Consider the following 19,250-nt stretch of genomic DNA (forward strand, 5'->3'; position numbering starts at 1 on the left):
TTACACTGGTTTTTCCTCATCTTCATGGATTTATCTACCTTTGGTCTTTAATGTTGGTGACCTTCAGATGGGGTTTCCGTGTGGATGTCCTTTTTGTTGATGCTATTCCTTTCTGTTTGTTAGTTTTCCTTTTAACAGTCAGCCCCTCTGCTGCAGGTCTGCTGGAGTTTGCTGGGGGTCCACTCCAGACCCTGTTTGCCTGGGTATCACCAGCAGAGGCTGCAGAAGAGCAAAGATTGCTGCCTGCTTCTTCCTCTGGAAGCACTGTCCCAGAGGGGCACCCGCCAGATACCAGCCGGAGCTCTCCTGTATGAGGTGTCTGTCTTCCCCTGCTGGGAGGTGTCTTCCAGTCAGGAGGCACAGGGGTCAGGGACCCACTTGAGGAGGGCATCTGTTCCTTAGCAGAGCTCGAGCACTGTGCTGGGAGGTCCGCTGCTTTCTTGAGAGCCAGCAGGCAGTAACGTTTAAGTCTGCTGAAGCTGTGCCCACAGCCGCCCCTTCCCCCAGATGCTCTGTCCCAGAGAGATGGGAGTTTTATTTATAAGCTCCTGACTGGGGCTGCTGCCTTTCTTTCGAGATGCCCTGCTCAGAGAGGAGGAATCTAGAGAGGCAGGCTGGCAGTATCAGCTTTGCCGAGATGTGGTGGGCTCCGCCCAGTTTGAACTTCTGAGAGGCTTTGTTTACACTATGAGGGGAAAACCACCTACTGAACCCTCAGTAATGGCGGACGCCCCTCCCTCCACCAAGCTCTAGTGTCCCAGGTCGACTTCAGACTGCTGTGCTGGCAGCGAGAATTTCAAGCCAGTGGATCTTAGCTTGCTGGGCTCTGTGGGAGTGGGATCTGCTAACCTAGACCACTTGGCTTCCTGGCTTCAGCCCCCTTTCCAGGGGAGCGAATGGTTCTGCCTCGCTGGCATTCCAGATGCCACTGGGGTATGAAAAACTACTCCTGCAGCTAGCTTGGTGTCTGCCCAAACGGCCGCCCAGTTTTGTGCTTGAAACCCTGGGGCCTGGTGGTATAGGTACCAGAGGGAATCTCCTGGTCTTTAGGTTGCAAAGATCATGGGAAAAGTGTAGCATCTGGGCCAGAGTGCACCGTTACTCATGGTACAGTCCTTCATGACTTCCTGTGGCTAGGGGAGGGAGTTCCCCGACCCGTTGCACTTCCCAGCTGAGGTGACGCCCCACCCTGCTTCAGCTCGCCCTCCGTGGGCTGCACCCACTGTCTAACCAGTCTTAATGAGATAAGCCAGGTACCTCAGTTGGAAATGCAGAAATCACCTGCCTTCTGCACTGATCTCTTGGGAGCTGCAGACCAGAGCTGTTCCTGTTTGGCCATCTTGCCAGCCACTCCTGTTGTCTGTTTTTTAAGAGAAGCATTTTACACTTTGTTGGTAATGAATAGAATGGGGTGCAGAATCATTGAATTATGGGAGGCATCTGTTTATGTGCCTGTTGTAAAATAGGAGTTTTTATGACCCAGGGATAGATTGATGAATAGGCCTTTGAATGATAGCTGAAGAAACAGCACTTTTATAGTCTCCTACTTTTTAAACTAAAAGATCATCTATGAACAGCAAATTCGATCTATGATCTGGTTCACTTAATTAATATCACATGACTATTTGAATGTATAATTTCTCCTTTCATATAGATAACTCTTAAGCACAAGAGCAGCTTGCAAGGCAAATTTGCTGATGCTTAAAAACCCAAACAAATGGGGTAGGTCATAAGAGGCGATAAGAACAGTACATTTTGTCAGTAGATACTAGACTTACTGAAAGTTGGAGCAAGACTCTGGTAGCCAGAAGGGCTGTCTCAAATCCCAGCTCCACCCCTTATAATAGAATAATTTCATCAATGCAAATGTGTGCCTTCGTTTCCCATCTGTAAAGTAATAGTTCCCACTTTTTAGGTTTGTTAAGAGGATGAACTCATTTAATGATTGTAAAGTATTAGAACAACTCATGGCACTTGGTGGTTTTTGTATAGCATTTTATTATTATGTATTATTATTATTTATTCCCATGTCCTTTGGACTTTTAGTCTAGTTGCTCCTTCTTTTGTACTACTGCCACCCAGAAAAGCAAAAAAAGAACCTAATATGCTGGCTCAAATACATCATTTTGGCAAATGTATGTATGTATGTATGTATGTGTGTATGTCTACATATGGGCAGTCTCACTTCACAGAAATGTCTCTGCCTCCCTTCATTGAGGAGGGGCCATTTAGACCATTGTAGGTGGCTCCCAAGTAATCTCTCCTTAGCGACCACTCTCACCACACTGTCCCAAAGTGACCTCTCATTGAAATGTTGAAGCCTCTACTAGTGAAAGTTTTAAGATCACTGGTGCTATAGTTAGCAGTTAAAAACCTTCTCAAAGAAATGTCTCTACAGGATAGCTTATTACAGGCTCTGTTTACACAAGCCATCTGTGGGGGACTTTGGAATTTGGTAACTCATCAGTAGTTAAAATGATCACAATCACCAGCCCCAAGTCCAGGAAAACACCTCCAGAAGCTGTACATTTTCGTAAGTGACACAAGGTATTCATCATTGATCACAATCAGCATTGGATTTATTGTTTTAGTTTTCAAGAATCTTACTCTGTTCTGAAAACCATGAAGTTTCCTCACTTAAAAGCCAAAATGTAAATGTGTGACATGTATTTTTCCCCAAGGCAAGTGAGTCACTGCAGATGCAGTGACAAGCTATCCTTCAGTTTGATAGTCGATCAGTGAACTGGATGTAAAACTGCAGCAAGTCTGCAATATGAGGAAATTAGATAAGCAAGATTATCTCTAAAATCAACCTCTACTTTAAAAAATAATCTATTACTCCAGCCAAAGTACACAGGGACTGAGGTCCCAGAGATGATTTGGGGGACAACATTAATAGATCATAGATGATTGATTCAATGTGAGAAGGAATAGAACTAAGGGTTAGAATTAAGGATTAAAACAGTCAGTGTAATGATTAAATACACAGGCATAAGAGTTAAACTACCTGGGTTCACCCCTCTAATAGTATGACGGGCTAGGTTCTTAAATTCTCTGCACCTGTTTCCTCATCTGTAGAATGGAGATAATTGTACCTACTTCATAAAGAAATTGTGAAAACTAAATGTAATGATGTCTATAAAACATTAAGAACAATGCTTGCCTTTGAGTAAAACTCCACAAATGCTAGATAGTATTTTATCACTTATAATAACTAATGACTTCAAACTGCTAACATTTGAAACTTTGATGATCAAGGATCAAGAATTTGTGAATACTAATGATAGTATTTATTTTAGCAATTTAAAGTAGCTTCTTTCAACTTGCTAACATTTGAAACTCTAAGGATCAATGATTTGATGAAGGATCAAGGATTTCTCAATTTGGGAGCCATTATATGATTTTTTTTCTTAGTAAAAGCGTTTCCATTTATATTTTGTTTCAAGCACTGTGTTATGATTGGATAGTCTTAATTGATAATATTTGTTATTTGTTTTCTTTCAATGAGTAAGCTTTCAATGAGTAAGACCTAAGAATAACAAAGATTTTAAAAAATTTTTCAATATTTTATATATATATATATTTTACCACAGTTATACATTCATATTGTCTTTAAAGGTCAAATTGTATTTTCTTTTTTTTGGTTGTTTCCTTTTTTTTTTTTTTTTTTTTTGAGATGGAGTTTTGCTCTTGCCGCCCAGGCTGGAGTGCAATGGCTCAATCTTGGCTCACTACAACCTCCCTCTCCCGGGTTCAAGAGATTCTCCTGCCTCAGCCTCCCAACTAGCTGGGATTACAGGCACCCACTACCACGCCCAGCTAATTTTGTATTTTTAGTAGAGACGAGGTTTCACCATGTTGGCCAGGCTGGTCTTGAACTTCTGACCTCAGGTGATCTGCCTGCCTTGGCCTCCCAAAGTGCTGGGATTACAGGCATGAGCCACCATGCCCAGCCCAAATTGTATTTTCTTAAGAAAAATATTAGGAATCTCACATCTTTTCTTACCCCCTCCTCATCCTCACTGCCTAACATCAACTTTGATCACTTGATTAGAGTCGAGTCTGTTAGGCTTCTCCACCAAAAAGTAATTCTTTCCCTTTTGTAATTAATAATTATTTGGAAGGATGTATTTTGAGATTATGTAAATAGTTCATCTCTTATGAAAAACTTTACGTATTCATTTCATCACACAGATTTTCCTATTTTATTCAATGGATTCACTAAGTATTTGGGTGCTTACATTGCCTCTGATTTGGCTAGCGGGGACTCCTTCAATATAGTTCTCTGTTATTTTGACATGTCCCCATCTTTTTTTAGTATTTCTGTACTTTCTGGAACAAAAATATATTCGACTTATCTTGTACCCCAAAGTCAATCATTTCTCCAAAAGGGGCCCGGATTTAGTGGAGAACAGTTTTTAGAAAGCAGTATTTGGGTTCTAGTTGTTACTCATCGCTTTTGTTGGGGGTCACTCTCCCAGACCCCCTTCTCAACGGCCAAGCACAAAAGCACATTTACATCTGTGTGTATCTAGATTTGTATCTTATCTATCTATTGAAAATCATGCATTTACCCCATTATCTTCAATTGCAACCAGACTCACAGGGTTCATTCTGGTTCTCTTCTTTCATATTTGTAACTCTTTGAGGAATGAGAAACCGAACTGCCCAATTTCTTAATATATTTACTTATTTAAATTCCTTCCCATATAACCAACCCTGTGTTGCCACTTTGTCCCTGTAAAAGAAATCAGAATCTTGGGACCTCAAACTCACTATGCCAAAAGGAAAGTTAAGCCTGGGAACTGAGTCATGCAAATATTGCCTTCCTTCTTCCTCAAACAGATAGCTGTCATTTCACAATCTTATGTCATAACATTGTATGTAAGCCAGGTTCCCAACATGGCAAAAGGCCATATACATCCCCAGATGGCCCCCTTCACAGATTGCTCTCAAGGAAATTCCTTGTTAGCTCCAAAATCTTTCAGGATACATATTCCCCTATAAAAGCAACACATGCCAATTGTAACCTTGGTTCTGCCACCTAAGTTTAACTCCTAAAACTGAGTTCTGTTAAATCTCACCCTGACCATGTCAATTACGAGCTTATCTTCCAAGGTACAGAACAAGTACAAGACATGAACCACTCCTGCGCCTACTCTTGAGATGGATGCATAATTGTCTCTTTCCTTTCTCTTTTCAAATGTTCACCTTCTTTTATGTAAAACATAGATTCCTTTAGTGCTAGTTACAGCCTCACAAGGATGTAACTATTTGTTTCACTGCCTACCCTCCTTCCCTTTCCCCCACTGCTTGCTTTTTCCCCTTAAGTAATGAGTTCTCCAAACCCTCTTCGGAAAGCCCAGGTTACAGATGCTCCTGTGACTTGTGTTTTTCCTGGGTCGTCCTCAAACTTTGGCTTAATAAACCTCTACTAATTGAGACATCTGCCTCGTTTTTGTTTAATAACCTTTCCCCCTGCTGATGTTTCCTCTGCCCACTGAGGCTCTGGCACCCCACCCCCAATCTCCTGCTCCCCACTGCCCCCATGGGTGCCCTCCTCCTCCCACTCTAGATCTGATAGCCTGCATCAGACCTCCCCACCCACCCCATGCTAGGCCCTCCTGGTTTGCTCCAGCTCAAACACACCTCACTATGCCCCTGTGAATGAGGACTAACCCTAACCTTGCTTGTTGCACCTGATAGTTCTAGGATGGAATTGTTCCAAAGGAAAGAGGAAGGAATAGCATAAACTTCATTTTGGGGTTTTCTTAGGGGATTTTGCTGGGGCTATTTCTGGCATCTACCAGTAATGAGAGTTTACCTAAGTTGACTGATCAGAACAATTCGGCATACCCAGACATGTGGCTAAGCCGCAGGCTGCTCACAGGCATGAATTCTTTCGTAGCGGTAGTCTGTTTTCCTGTTCATTAGCACAACAGGAAACCAAGCACTGGTAATTGGATAAGTCCTCCTTTTACTTGTAATGAGCACCAAGTTAGTGGTAATGACTAAGAGGGCTACTTAACTGAGTTTCAGATCTTGTTCTAAAATTCTTTGTATCTAAGTGAGCTTCTATTTCAAATTCGTTCAGGTATGAGATTGGAATTTGGCTTCTTATGAGCTTATCTGCTATTCCATTTACTTTAGCCTTCTCTTTGGTTCCAGGATATGGTGCCAAAAAATATATTTCTGCACAAGAGATGCTAATATGATAAGGGACATCTGGGGGCTTTTGTACACATTGCTGTGATTTTCTTCTGTTGACCAGAAAACCCTAGCCACACAGTACCCATAGGCCGTTGAACATATGACTACAATATATAACTTGAGCTGCTTTACTTTGAAGATCTAGTGAGGAGCAGGAGGGTCAGCGATTTCCCCCACCCACAACCAGGTAATCACAATAGACGTGTGTAAGCTTTGAAATTTCCTATAAACAAATTTTGCTGAAACTGGCTTTTTGATGTAAAGCAGCATTTGTTATGCAAGTTCTACTGCTATTACTCTTCCCATAGTCTATTTTGGTTGACTTTCAGGATGAAGACATCTAAGCTACTTCTGGATTCCCTAGAAAACTTGTGCTGCCTATTCTTTTCCAACTGTGTAGTCCTCTCCTGGCTGTTTCTGTGGTCCAGCAGACTGTGGAGAAATAGCTTACTATTCCATTAGAAAGAAGATCTTGGGTAATAAAAATAAGAAGTGGTATCAGGTCATGGGAGCTTTGGAAATGGAATTGAGATTTGGTGCTTGTCTTTGCCTCTGTGGCTAACAAGGTATAGAACGTTTGGAAGTTTCTTAACTGACTTAGGCCACCTAAAGGTATTAGAGTAGACAAGCAGTTTGTAAAAGGTGCTTTGCAGGTAACCAGGGGCCTGCTGGTCTCTCATAGCTGCCTCAGAGGCTCATGATAGAAGGTTTGGGAAACTAGGGGATTGTCACTGAGAGGGATAGAAAGGGGACTTCGGTCGAATAATCTCCATTGTCTTTCGAGCAGAACAGCAGCAGCTCTATTTCCTATACATTTCACATTTTTTAATTCTTTTGAAGGATTTTTTTTAAAACAAAGACCTCTGCTAAAACCAAACCAAACCAAATCAAATCAAATAAAAGCTACAAGACTCCTGAAGGTCCCTCTAGCTCTGCATTTTTAGTACTTTCCTATGATATTTATATATCCCACATGCTGGTTCACTTTGTCATCTGAGATGAGCCTAATCTGTGTCCATCTGGGATAGAAATTTCTTCCGTACTTTGATGAAAAGCAGTGTAGTCCTGCAAGATGTGAGTCTATTTCCCTATACTTTATTGACACAGGTATGAAGATGAGAAGAGATGGAGGCAGCAAAGGAAATGTGGTTTTGCATGTCACTAGCTCAACTCCCTCTGCATTTTCTTTTAAGCAAGGGAGGTGCCCCATTGTCTCTATAGGGCAACAGCAGTTCACTGAGTCCCCACATTTTTCTGGGGCTTTTGTGAGAAGCAGTAGGCAGGAACAGTGAAGAGAAACTTAGCAGGAGGCCCAGGTGCTGTCTTTTCTAGTTTCAGAGCTATCTGATCAGGACAAAAAGGAACAAGCTTGTCCACAGCAAGATGGCCAGCAACTTGGTTATTTACCCAGTTAGTCTTGGGGAACACTAGAGCTCTTCCAATAGCTGGGACTATTTAAATTTTTTCAAGGAAACATATGCTGTGGGTTGGTGGTAGATGGGATTCAGGAGGATCCTTCTCTTATACAAGATGACTTTCTGGATAGGTGTTTGTGGGGTACAGAGGGAGGGAGCAAGGAGAATAAGAGAGGAACAAACCAAATGTTCAACATTCTAACACTCTTTAATAATTTATCTAAAATTATTGGATATTGAATTATTAGAGGCATTGAATCTTTTACTTTTTGTATGACACTCAGTCTTCAAATAATTTCTGATTGAACACTAGATTAAGAGGAAAAAATACCACAAATGAAATAACTTGTATTTTTGTTACACAAAGGATTATTCTAAAAAATAATAAGCTGTTCCTCTAAGCCCTTTTAGAACACATGGAAAACTTCAGAATAGTGTAAGAGCTTCTTACATGCACTTCTTTCTTTGGAGATTGTGATGACCCAAGTAGAGGATTTAGGATTGTGCTGCTCAGAGACAACTGTTTGGATAAAATAATGCCAGATTCATGGTTTCCAGACTTGTTAAATTCATGGAGTATTAAAATAAAATTGAAATAAAATGGAAAATATGATGCCCAGTTGTTTTGTCAAAACCAGTCTAGGTGTTGCTTTGAAAGTAGTTTTTAGATATGATTAACATTTAAATCAGTAGGCTTTGAGTAAAGCAGATTACTCTCTGTAATGTGGGTGGGCCTTGTCCTATCAGTCAAAGGTCTGAAAAGAGTGAGGTCCCCTGAAGAGGAAGGAATTCTGCCTCTGACCTGTCTTCAGACTCAAGACTGCAGCATCAACTCTCGGAATTTCCACCCATCCAGGCTGCCCTGCAGGTTTCAGACTTGCCAGCCCCCAGAGCTGGTTTAGGGAATTAAATCAATCTTTCTCTCTCCACATATATACATACTTTGTTTTGTTTCTCTGGAGAACCCTGACTAATAGACCAATACAAGATTGTGGTTTTAATTTCACCAAGTAAGGACTGAAAACTAAACAAATAAACAAAAATGAAAATCTACCATCTATTGTCATCACTTCATGAAAGAAAGAAAAATTTACTATTCCCATAGGAAAGACATACTCTCAGAACAAAGAACAATTTTATTGATGAATAAATTCTATCCTATTAACTAGCTTACCACATTGCCTTTACGTGTCTCATTTTCCACACACAGGAGCCAGCCTTTAGGAACTGTGCTGGAGGTGACCCAACTTCTGATTGTGTGGGAGAACTATCCCACTGTTACTCCTAAGAGAACATTCTCTCCCAATAGCTCCCCCGATATGGAATGTGAGAGAGTAACAAGATGCCAAAATATATAGACCTCTTTTTCTTTCTACAACATAGGTGCTCTTAAACAGTATGCAGAGGATTGTGTAGCTGCTTATAATAGGAGCCAGGCTGACGCAGCTCTCTTTTCTCTTTTGTCACAGGTGATCACAGAAATAGCTTGCTGTAACAGCACCTCACAGTTTCCTCTTAAAATGAAACCACATTTTCTTTGTGCCCTTTCAGCTCAGTTCTGCTGTTCATAGAGGGGCTTGGGAGATTTTCCACTGTAGGTTTCTTAAAATTCATTATACTTGTAGAATGTTAGAGCTAGAAGGTCCCCTAAAGATCATAAAGTTCAATTTCATTTTTTACAGATGAGAAAACAGAGGCTAAGAGAGGTAAAGAGGTGCTTAGTTGTGGCAGAAGATTAGAAGAGAAGTTCCTGCATGTCGGTTTAGCAATCATCTTGCTCATTACAACTTCCTCTTCTGCCTTAATCACTTTTCAGTTCAGTTGCCTCTTTCCTCTAGAATAGCCCTTCTCTATTCACACTGCCTTTTCTTTGCTTTGAAGTTACAGATCTGAAACTCTTGGGTTAGCTATGCTATGGTTTTCTTCCACATTCTGTACACTGTACTGACCATCCTCTTATAAACCTCTTCTCTTCTAGGTTAAAGATTTCTTGACTTCCCTCTGGTGAAGCTTGATACCAACTGACCTATAAGGGCTTGGTTTTCACAACAGAGTCTTAGTCCACCCTTGCCATCGCACCAAATACTGAGAGAACAAATAAAATTATTGCTTGAAGAAACGAAGTAAAGACTATAGTATTCATATTTTTCCCACATGCCATTTGCAGTAGCTTTTCATATTTCTCATCTATCCCACACTAGAAATTTCATCTATTGGCTTTTGTAAATTTTCTTTTTGAGCCACAAATTTATCTCAGTTTCATATTCTAATCTATTTTCAGTAGTGCTTTCAGTTTAGTTTACTCCCATTTCAAAAATACCCCGTCTTGTTCTTTACAGCAATAAAATCCAAATGCAAATTCTGACAACCTCAGCCAATGGTGAGTCATGGTCCCTCATTTCCACCTCTTCTAAACGGTCATGGTTGCTCATTTTCACTCTTCTAAGCACCTCTTCTTTACAGCAACAAAATCAGAAAGCAAATTCAGGCAACCTTAACCAATGGTGAGTCGTGGTTCCTCATTTCCACCTCTTCTAAACCCCTCCTCTGATGGTCAGGACCCTTCTCATTCCTCAAGTAGTAGCTATTCAGCACTTTACCACTTCCCTTGAATCTCTGACCCATTATCTTTTTCGTCTTTCTCATAGAAAATAGAGGCAGCCATTTAAATACTTTCTCAACTTACTCTCCAACAAATCTGATTCAAATACTTTCATCTGTAGTTTTACCTTCTCTCTAGTGTCAAAACCTGGGGTAATCCTAAACCTCTTCAAAGACAAGTCATTCTCAGTGTGATACTCTGTTCTGTGTCTTCAAACTGGGCTCCTTTGATTATTGCTACCTCTCTATCGTTAGCCTTTCTACTGGCTCTGTCCTCTTAGTATTTATTCATGTTCAAGTACTTCCCAACCTTAAAAAAATAACCTTGACCCAACATCCTCTTTACCTCAACAACTTCACTTCATAAAATTTTAAAGACATCATACCTCAAATCCACTATCCTACCTGTCTTAGTCTATTTTATGTTGCTATCACAGAGTACTACAGAATGGATAATTAATAACAAACAGTTATTGATTTGGCTTACAATCCTAGAGGTTGGGAAGTCCAAGGGCATGGTGATAGCATCTGGCAAGATAGCAAGACTTCATGCTGTGTGATAACATGGTGGAAAGAGCAAGAGGATGTGAGCAAGCAAACAAGAGGGGGCTGAACTTGCTTTTATAATAAAGGCACTCTCATGATAATTAACCCAGTCCATCCATAACATTAATTCATCCGTGAGGGTAGAGTCTTCATGACTTAATCACCTCTTAGTAGACTCCACCTCTCGATGCTGTTGCTTTTGGGATTAAGTTTCCAACACATGAACTTCAGGGAACACATTCAAATCATGGTACTACGTTGCATCTATATTACAATCTGTTGTGATCTACTTTTGCTCCCACAGGTCCATTAAAACTGTACTCCATGAATTTCTGGTTGCTAAATACAATGAACATTATTCAATCCTTATTCTTTCAATCTCTTGGCAGAATACTTTCCAGTTGACCAACAGAGTCTTGTTGGCTTTTATATCCCTTAGACCCAAAGACTTACAGGGCTTGGCAGAGTTTCTGGCAACATAACGAAATCTGAAAATTGACGAAAGATTTAGAATGGAAAATAAGTGGATGCCAAATGCTGAAGGCTTTAAATGCTAAACTGTGGGGACTGGCTTTTGTTTTGTAGGCAGTGATAATCTAGAAAGGTCTCTTAGCAGGAAAGTAGCATTACCACATCTTTTGGGAAGTAAATTCTGGGGCAGTTTATGGTTTGGAGCAGTGGTTTCCTTTTTCTCTCTCTTTTTTTTTTTTTTTTTTTTTTTGAGACAAAGTCTTGCTCTGTCACTCAGGCTAGACTGCAGTGGCACAATCACGGCTCACTGCAGCGTTGACCTCCTGGGCTCAAGCAACCCTCCCACCTCAGTCTCTGCCCCACCAAGTAGCCAGGACTACAGGCCTATGCCATCATGCCAGGCTAATTTTTATATTTTTTGTACATACAGAGTCTTGCTACATCGCTCAGGCTGGTCTTGAACTCCTGGACTTAAGCAATCTACCGGCCTTGGCCTCCCAAAGTGCTGGGATTATAGGCATGCGCCAACGTGCCCATCCTAAAGCACATTCTTAACAGGAAAACTGACATCTGCATTACCAAGAGGTTTAATTTCTCTTCAGAATCCTCCCAGCAGATTCAGTTGACTCAAAAGGCAGCCCATGTGGCTGAGGGTTAGTTTAGATATGCATTGGCTCTTAGCAGTTCACCTCTGGAAATGAATTTCATAAGATCTCAGAGTAGAACACAGGACATAGACCCAGTGGAAGAGGTTAGGTTTAACAAGAGTTCTGAGTTGCAAGCTAGAGAAAGCAACTAGTTGACTTAGGCTATAAAGGAATTTATTCAATGGGGAGAGATCACCCAGAAGGCTGGGAAACCACGCAGGAACAAAGGTGATGTAATCAACTACTAGGATCACAGTCTAATGTACACAAGGCAATGGCTATTCAAACACCAATGTCAGGAACTTACCTGTTGTACTCACTGGATATGGGATAATGGCTGTTGTCCCTGCTGACAGTTAGCCACTGATGCCCTCAACACAGGCCTTCTCCTATCCAGTTTCTTTGCTTTACCAGTCAGGGCGAGGTGCCTCAGATACACAGGAGGTTGAAGTTTTTGCTTCTAGAGGTGGTGACTTGTGCCATCCAAACACTAGAAAGGGATTCAGATGTGGAAGAACAGCAGAAAACCACAAAACCAAAATCAAAAATAGAAAATAAAACCCAAAGACATAAACTTGCAAGGATCCAATGCATCACTTTTATCAGATTCTAAAAGCAAAACCTTTCAAACAGGTTTTTATGAATTTAGAGTATCAATATATAAAACAGGCCTTGTTCTGCCTGCAGTTCCCCTTCCTATTCTATCCATCATCCACGTATGACTTGTCAGCCTCTAAGACACCTGCAAAGAATTTCTGGTCCTATGATGACATTAAAAATTAGGGGAGAACAAACCATTTTACAAATAGTTTGAAAATTCCCAAGAAGGCTGGGAAACTGAGCATGAGCAAAGCCGAACAAATTCAGGCTTAGAAAAGTTAGTTTCTCTTAATGTCAGTTAGTTAAAGCTAAACAGGAGCACTTCATTTGTAGTCTGGTACTCTTTCCAAACCAGACTCTTGGTCTCCATTTCCTCTCCTGAAAAACAAAGCAGTATGACTATTAGACTTAGAAGAGACTTTCAAAAACGACAGATTCTTCTAGTACCCCACGAAATGTTTCAATTCTCCAGCAGTCCTTATTTTGTAATTTGCCTCTGATCTTTTGTAAAATCATCTGTTTCCTAGTTTTAAACTGCTTGTTGCCATAAAAGCATCATATAAATGACTTTAAAAATCATTTGTGGAAAAAAAACTGGTAATGTAATATTCAGATTCGTAATGCTAACTAAAAGTGACCTTGAATATTTTGTTGTATTCCTATTTTAATATTTTTAAAGCCGATTTAAAAAATATTCATATTCATATAAGCCCCAAACTAAAAACAACTCAAATGTCCATCAACAGGTGAATAATTAAATTATGATATATTCATACAAAGGAGCACTACTCAGCCAAAAAAAGAAAAAAAAAAGGAAATGAACTATGAACTATTACTGATCTTTGAGCTAACATGGATGAATTTTAAGAACATCCAGTGGAATGAAAAAAGCCTGGAGCAAATGAGCATATGCTGTATCACTACATTTATGTAAAGTTTTTAATGCAGGCAAATGCAAAGTACAGTAATAAAGATCAGAACAATCAGGCCAGGTGCAGTGGCTCACACCTGTAATCCGAGCACTTTGGGAGGCTGAGGCGGGCAGATCACCTGAGGTCAGGAGTTCAAGACCAGCCTGGGCAACAAGGCAAAACCCCGTCTCTAGTAAAAATGCAAAAATTAGCCGGGCATGGTGGTGTGCACCTGTAATCCTAGCTACTCAAGAGGATGAGGCAGGAGAATCGCTTGAACCTGGAGGTGGAGGTTGCAGTGAGTTGAAATCGTGCCACTGCACTCCAGCCTGGACAACAAGAGTGAGACTCCATCTCAAAAAAAAAAAGGATCAGAACAATCAGTGGAAGGGAAATAAAAAGTGAAGTGACTGTGAAGGGAACCAAAGGGAGTGATGGCTCTACAGTTGCATACATTTGTTAAAATTCAAACAATACAGTAAAATGTTTGTGCTTACTGTATATAAATTACACCCCAATTAAAAAAAATTGCATACACATCTAGTAAGTCACAGGCAACTTATTTCCTGCTTCTGTATTGTTGGGAAACAGAGAATATTAAGTATCAGAGATAAGGTAAGATTATTACAAGAAATTGTCAGATAAGATCATTTATAGACTCCCTAAACCTGCAAAGCAAAACCATATAGACCCACTATTTAAAAAAATATAGCTACTTTTCAAAGTATCCACTCAAGCTAGCAGATAACAAAATACTTATTTTATTGTTGTAAAATTAAAAATAGTAGACAAGCATATATACAGTTCCCAAGCAGAGCAATACAAATATATAAATTATTGCAGTTTTCAAAGAAAATATAACAGCCAAATAATTGCCTAAATACTTTTTTGAAACAAACTTGGTTTTTACCACAGCAGTTTCATTTTCTTTTTCCAAAAGTCTTAACACAGTTTTGTAAAGTAAATTTCTAACACCAGAGAGATTAAGTTCAATGACCACAGTATATGCTACTGTTTTAAAGCAAGGTTAACACACACACACACACACACACACAAAATGGAACTGAACAAAAGTCACTACTTAATACTTTCTAAATTGCCTCTTTTGGAGGTACGGTGAAAGAAAAACATTCTAGATGCGTCTGAAAGAAACAAGGTACGCACACTTACTAAAATTCCCCTTTGCTTTAGGTGTAGTTGAGGGAAGTTCAACTAATCTTTAAACCTTTTTTGGGAGAGGGCAATACTCATCTTCATGAATTTTTGTTTACTTTGGTAAACTTAAAATTGTGAAATAATTAAATATTATTAAAATGTATTAGTAATGTGGACTCAAACTAAAAAGAACAGGGAAAGTGTATGTTAACAAACTAGATGTTTTGGAGACTTGATATAATATGGTTCATATCAATGTTACCATAGCCAGAAGTTGCTTAATAGGTTAGACTGCACCATAATCAGGGCAATTATGAAAGGATGAAGTGAAATGAACATCCTGAGATGCAAGCATTATAGCCCTCCGCCAAGTTACCTTTATTTTGTGTGAGGGCTCTAGTATTCTGGTAAATAAACTCTTCCCTGCCCCATGACCACAAAACCTTACTTGGTAAGAATAAACTGTTGGGGGTTTTATCTCTTACTAATTTTCACCACAAATTTCCTCAAATAGTTACTCCCACCAACGTAAAAGTTAAAAATACAATCATACGCTGAAACGGCATCAATTATCTTTGCCTTACATCTGAACAAAAAGTATTAACTTTTTTATAGCATATTACACTTCTTAATAAGCACTTAGTAACAACATTTGTCAGTAAATGAACTGGCATACATCAGAAAAAGTGACAATAGAAGAATTTTACATGGTACCATTTCAAATTTTCATGTACAAGTAACCCACTTTATGGTCACTAACCTGAACCTCCTAATAAGCTACACAAATAATTTACTCTTTAAAAATTCCTACTTTAGAGCATTTACATTTTATAATTTAATAATGAAAGCAGATTCTTCCAAAACAAAACAAAACCCAAACTGGGAAACATTAAAACACAAATAGATCTAAAAGCTTACTTTAAAAAAACTACAAAAATGGACTAACAAGCCTTACCAGTGTAAACACTAAGGTAAAAAATATATAAACATAAGGAAAACACAAAACATTTTCAGTCATAAAGAATATAGTAAAATGAAAAACCAAATCTCAAGATGCCTGTCAAGATATATTTGACTATATATTTTGACTATATTTCTGAAATCACAAACATGAACTTGACATTGAAAAAATAATCCTTAAATGTATATAAAAATGGGCACTTTGTGGTAAAATGAACATGTGTTTTGAAAAACTAAGAACGTGTCTTTGCTCCACCATTGTGCATAGTCAACGACACAACAAAACACTATGCTGCTGCCTGAATCATCTATTACTGGAGTCTCAAGGGCATGCCTTTTAAAAAAGACTAATTTAGATATTAATATGAGGATGAAAGGATAAGATGATAATCTCAAAGTAAAACATAATTGATTTTTAGCTTCATTATAAGGCTGAACTTTAAAGAGAACAACCTGTGTGGTCAAAAACACTTTTCTAATTTTTAAAACTCAATTTAACGTGTCAAATTATAAAACTGAACGTGAAAAAGATTTGTCTTATCTCACTCCCCTTAATCATATAAGCTCTGAAAATTTAGTAATGGATGACTGGCAGTCTGTTTTGCCACTTTTTAAACAGTAGTACATGAGATATGCTTCAAAACATTCTCAAAAATTACTAACAACTGTAGAGAATAGCCAAGTGTGGAAAACAATATTTGTGATATTTCATGTTCTCTTGTTAGAACTCAACTCTGTACCTGATACTTATATTTGCATACACAGTAATTGCATATTTGATTAAGAAAACTAACATAGGACTAAATTATAAGTTTACCAAACATTTGGATAAACTGCTGTGCAAAATACTTCAACAAAAAGTTTTTTTACTAGGAACTCATCCAAATAAAGTAGTGTGAGTACCAGCACCACAAAGTTTTTTTTAAGAGCACCTCTCCTTTTTAGAGCTTAAGTAGAAATATCTAAATGGAATAAATCAGAGTCCCACTTAAGACCTTAGCACATGCACACGTTCATCCACTTGTTCCGTACTCATTAGTAAAGCTATGTATATTTGTCAGAAAACTCCTTTCTTTGGATAACACTGTTGTATTCAGGACTGCAACTTATGGCTCATATTCTGGAAATATGCTACTACTGATATCAAATGCAACACATCCCCAACTTTTATGACTGTCCCTAACTCATCTAAACACAAACCCAAATGTGTGCAAACACACTGGCTGGTAACAATCTTACTGAATTACGCCAAAAAAGAGTAAAGTCAAATTTGAAAATGTGGGAACAATTAAGCACTAAGATATTAATCAGGAAATGTATTTACCCAGCTTGTAACTTTGAATATTTTGATATTGCACACATTTAATTTAAAGCTCATCAAAACTAAGGCAATGCATCCATACTCCCTGGATTTTAAATTCATTTTGCATGACTTAAAGAATTGAGAGAAATCAAAAGCATCTTTCAAAAATTCCCTCCAAAAAGTAATGTTATACTTCAAAGAAAAACAAAATCAACAGATATCAATTAATACCCTCAGGCCAATTTAACACGTCAGCATTACAAAAAGTTGTTTTCAATTAAACTGAAGTGTTTCTTTGCTTAAATACTTTCTTGTGTTCAACAACAAAATCTGACCCAAGCCAGGGTAGGCTGCCAAATTTAAGGCAAATGTCATTTATATCTTTATGCATGAAGCTGCCACGTTACTGGGCTTTTCAGCAGATACTTTCAAGCAAGGATCTACCTCATAAGTACATTCTAAACATGAGTTAAAAACAGAATTTAGAGCCCATTTTAATTCTGCATTGGTTATAGCCTTTACTGTAATACATTATTAAAATTTATCTAGCTGTTTGGGACAATCTGTTAGATAAAAACTCTTTGGAAGCATCATAGGCAACTTACGAGAACATTCTCTTAATACATAGGTTTATTTTTTTTTAATTACGAGTTTTGCTTTTCTTCTGTAGAGCAATCCTATATTTCTCTATAGAGTCTAAAGTTTAGAAAAATACCTCATAATGCTTTCTTTGAGCACTAAGTTCAATGATGGTGATAATACAATTTGGACAGTTTAAGTATTCTTGAAACTTTACCCAAAGTGGCACACAAAATAATCTTACTTTTTTTTTTCAAAGACAGAACAATTTCACAGCACACTCAATTTGAAGATAGACATTACATTTGAATTGGAAGTGAGGCTTGACTTACTCTGTCCAAATTCTAATGCATCACAGTCATTGGTGTGAAGCTAATAATGAAAGAAGCAAGAGGAGGCTTTCATTTCTATGGAGACAAATTGACATAGAAGCCAGATTAGTCTTTTCTTCCTGAACTAAGAACTGCTTTTGTTAGAAAACAAAATAATGTATTGTATTTACCTGAATACTGCTTTAAAAAGTTATTAATTCTTCTTTTATAAGAGGTATTAGAAATTAAAACAACTCAGATTTCTAATCCAAAATATATTTATCTTTGGAAAGCAAGGTAACCGTTGTGAAAACATTGTATTAAGAGAATAAAATGCAGTGACCTGAAATATGGGTGAACATATTCACACATGATAATGTAAATAAATATACAGAACCACTCAAATACACATTTATAAAGAGAATGGCAAAGTACCTAAAATAGCATTTTTACATATAAAATTTTTATATTAAAATATTGCTCATAATAAATAAGAGGTGATATGAATTCCATTTCCCTCTTAAAAATTATCTCTAGTAGTTTATACTAAGGAGTTAATCTGTTGTTTTGACAGGTGAATTACATTAAAATGTTTAATAAAATGACACTGTAACAGTATATTTAAGTAGTCACATGTGATAAAATTTGTTTAGTAATTCTGGGAAAAAGGAGTCCCCAAATGAGCCAAAATGATTAGCCCTAGAAGACTAGAGTATAATGATCTGCTTTATTTGACAAAGATGTTAAATACTGCCTTATGTTTGGCAAATTTAATGACCATAAAAAAACGGACCACAACTTTCTTCAAACTTCTTCAAAGTTTGCATGTCTGGGAGACCAATAAAGGGCAGGGCATACGAAGTTAAGTCTGTTTAGGTCAGTTGTTTATGGGTAGGTGCGACTTCATTCCTGTTCGCCCTACTTGCAGACATGGTAACTTAGAACAGTTCTTCAGAAGCTGTTCGATGGCAACGTGGCGGACATGGAGCTGTGAGGCCAAAGAATCTTTTTCTTGCACTTGGTGTGTTAACTCTTCAAAAACTTCTGTAAAAGATTTAAAAACTTTCATTTTTAGTATGCAGAAAGCCGGTGCTATGATTTATATTTCAAGAACTCTAACTGAAATCTATGCATTGGGCAAAGTGTCACAATGAAACTGATTTGATACCAAGGAAACAGTTCTGTTCTCTACAAAGCATATCAGTTCTGATCATCCTAGGCATCTGTATACTTTACATAGCCAAATGGAATTTGGCTCTTCTCCATCAAGTGACTACAGAGATACACAGCAAAAATGGTGGTTGCTACTGTAGCTGAGCTACTTTTCTCAATTAGAATCTATAAACAGATTCAATTAGTACATAATGTGATTTATGGACAAGAAGTGCCTGTTAGTATTCAGGTCTGGAACCCCCTCTAAGAGGCTTTGGAATCAGACTACTAAGAGTTTTGAATCCTTGTTCCTACTCTTACGTGCCTCAGGCAAGCAACTTTTGGTTTCAATTTCCTTTTCTGTGTAACATTAATAATGATAGTAAGCA

General features: G+C 38.3%; 1 protein-coding gene across 9 annotated transcripts in view; it reads right to left on the reverse strand.

Annotated features, from left to right (window-relative positions):
• Positions 1 to 14,139: 14,139 nt before the first annotated feature.
• The window catches only part of C21H21orf91 (chromosome 21 C21orf91 homolog), a 39,376-nt gene continuing 34,265 nt past the window's right edge, over positions 14,140 to 19,250 (reverse strand). For all 9 annotated transcript variants that reach the window (XM_063803490.1, XM_009445292.5, XM_001156244.7 and 6 more), the window contains one exon: positions 14,140 to 18,753. In XM_063803490.1, the coding sequence (XP_063659560.1) occupies positions 18,752 to 18,753 (2 nt within the window). In that variant the 3' untranslated portion in view covers positions 14,140 to 18,751. The remainder of the gene's footprint in view (positions 18,754 to 19,250) is intronic.

Source organism: Pan troglodytes, chromosome 22 (genome assembly GCF_028858775.2).
Source record: "Pan troglodytes isolate AG18354 chromosome 22, NHGRI_mPanTro3-v2.0_pri, whole genome shotgun sequence".
In the NCBI taxonomy this organism is placed as follows: Eukaryota; Metazoa; Chordata; class Mammalia; order Primates; family Hominidae; genus Pan; species Pan troglodytes.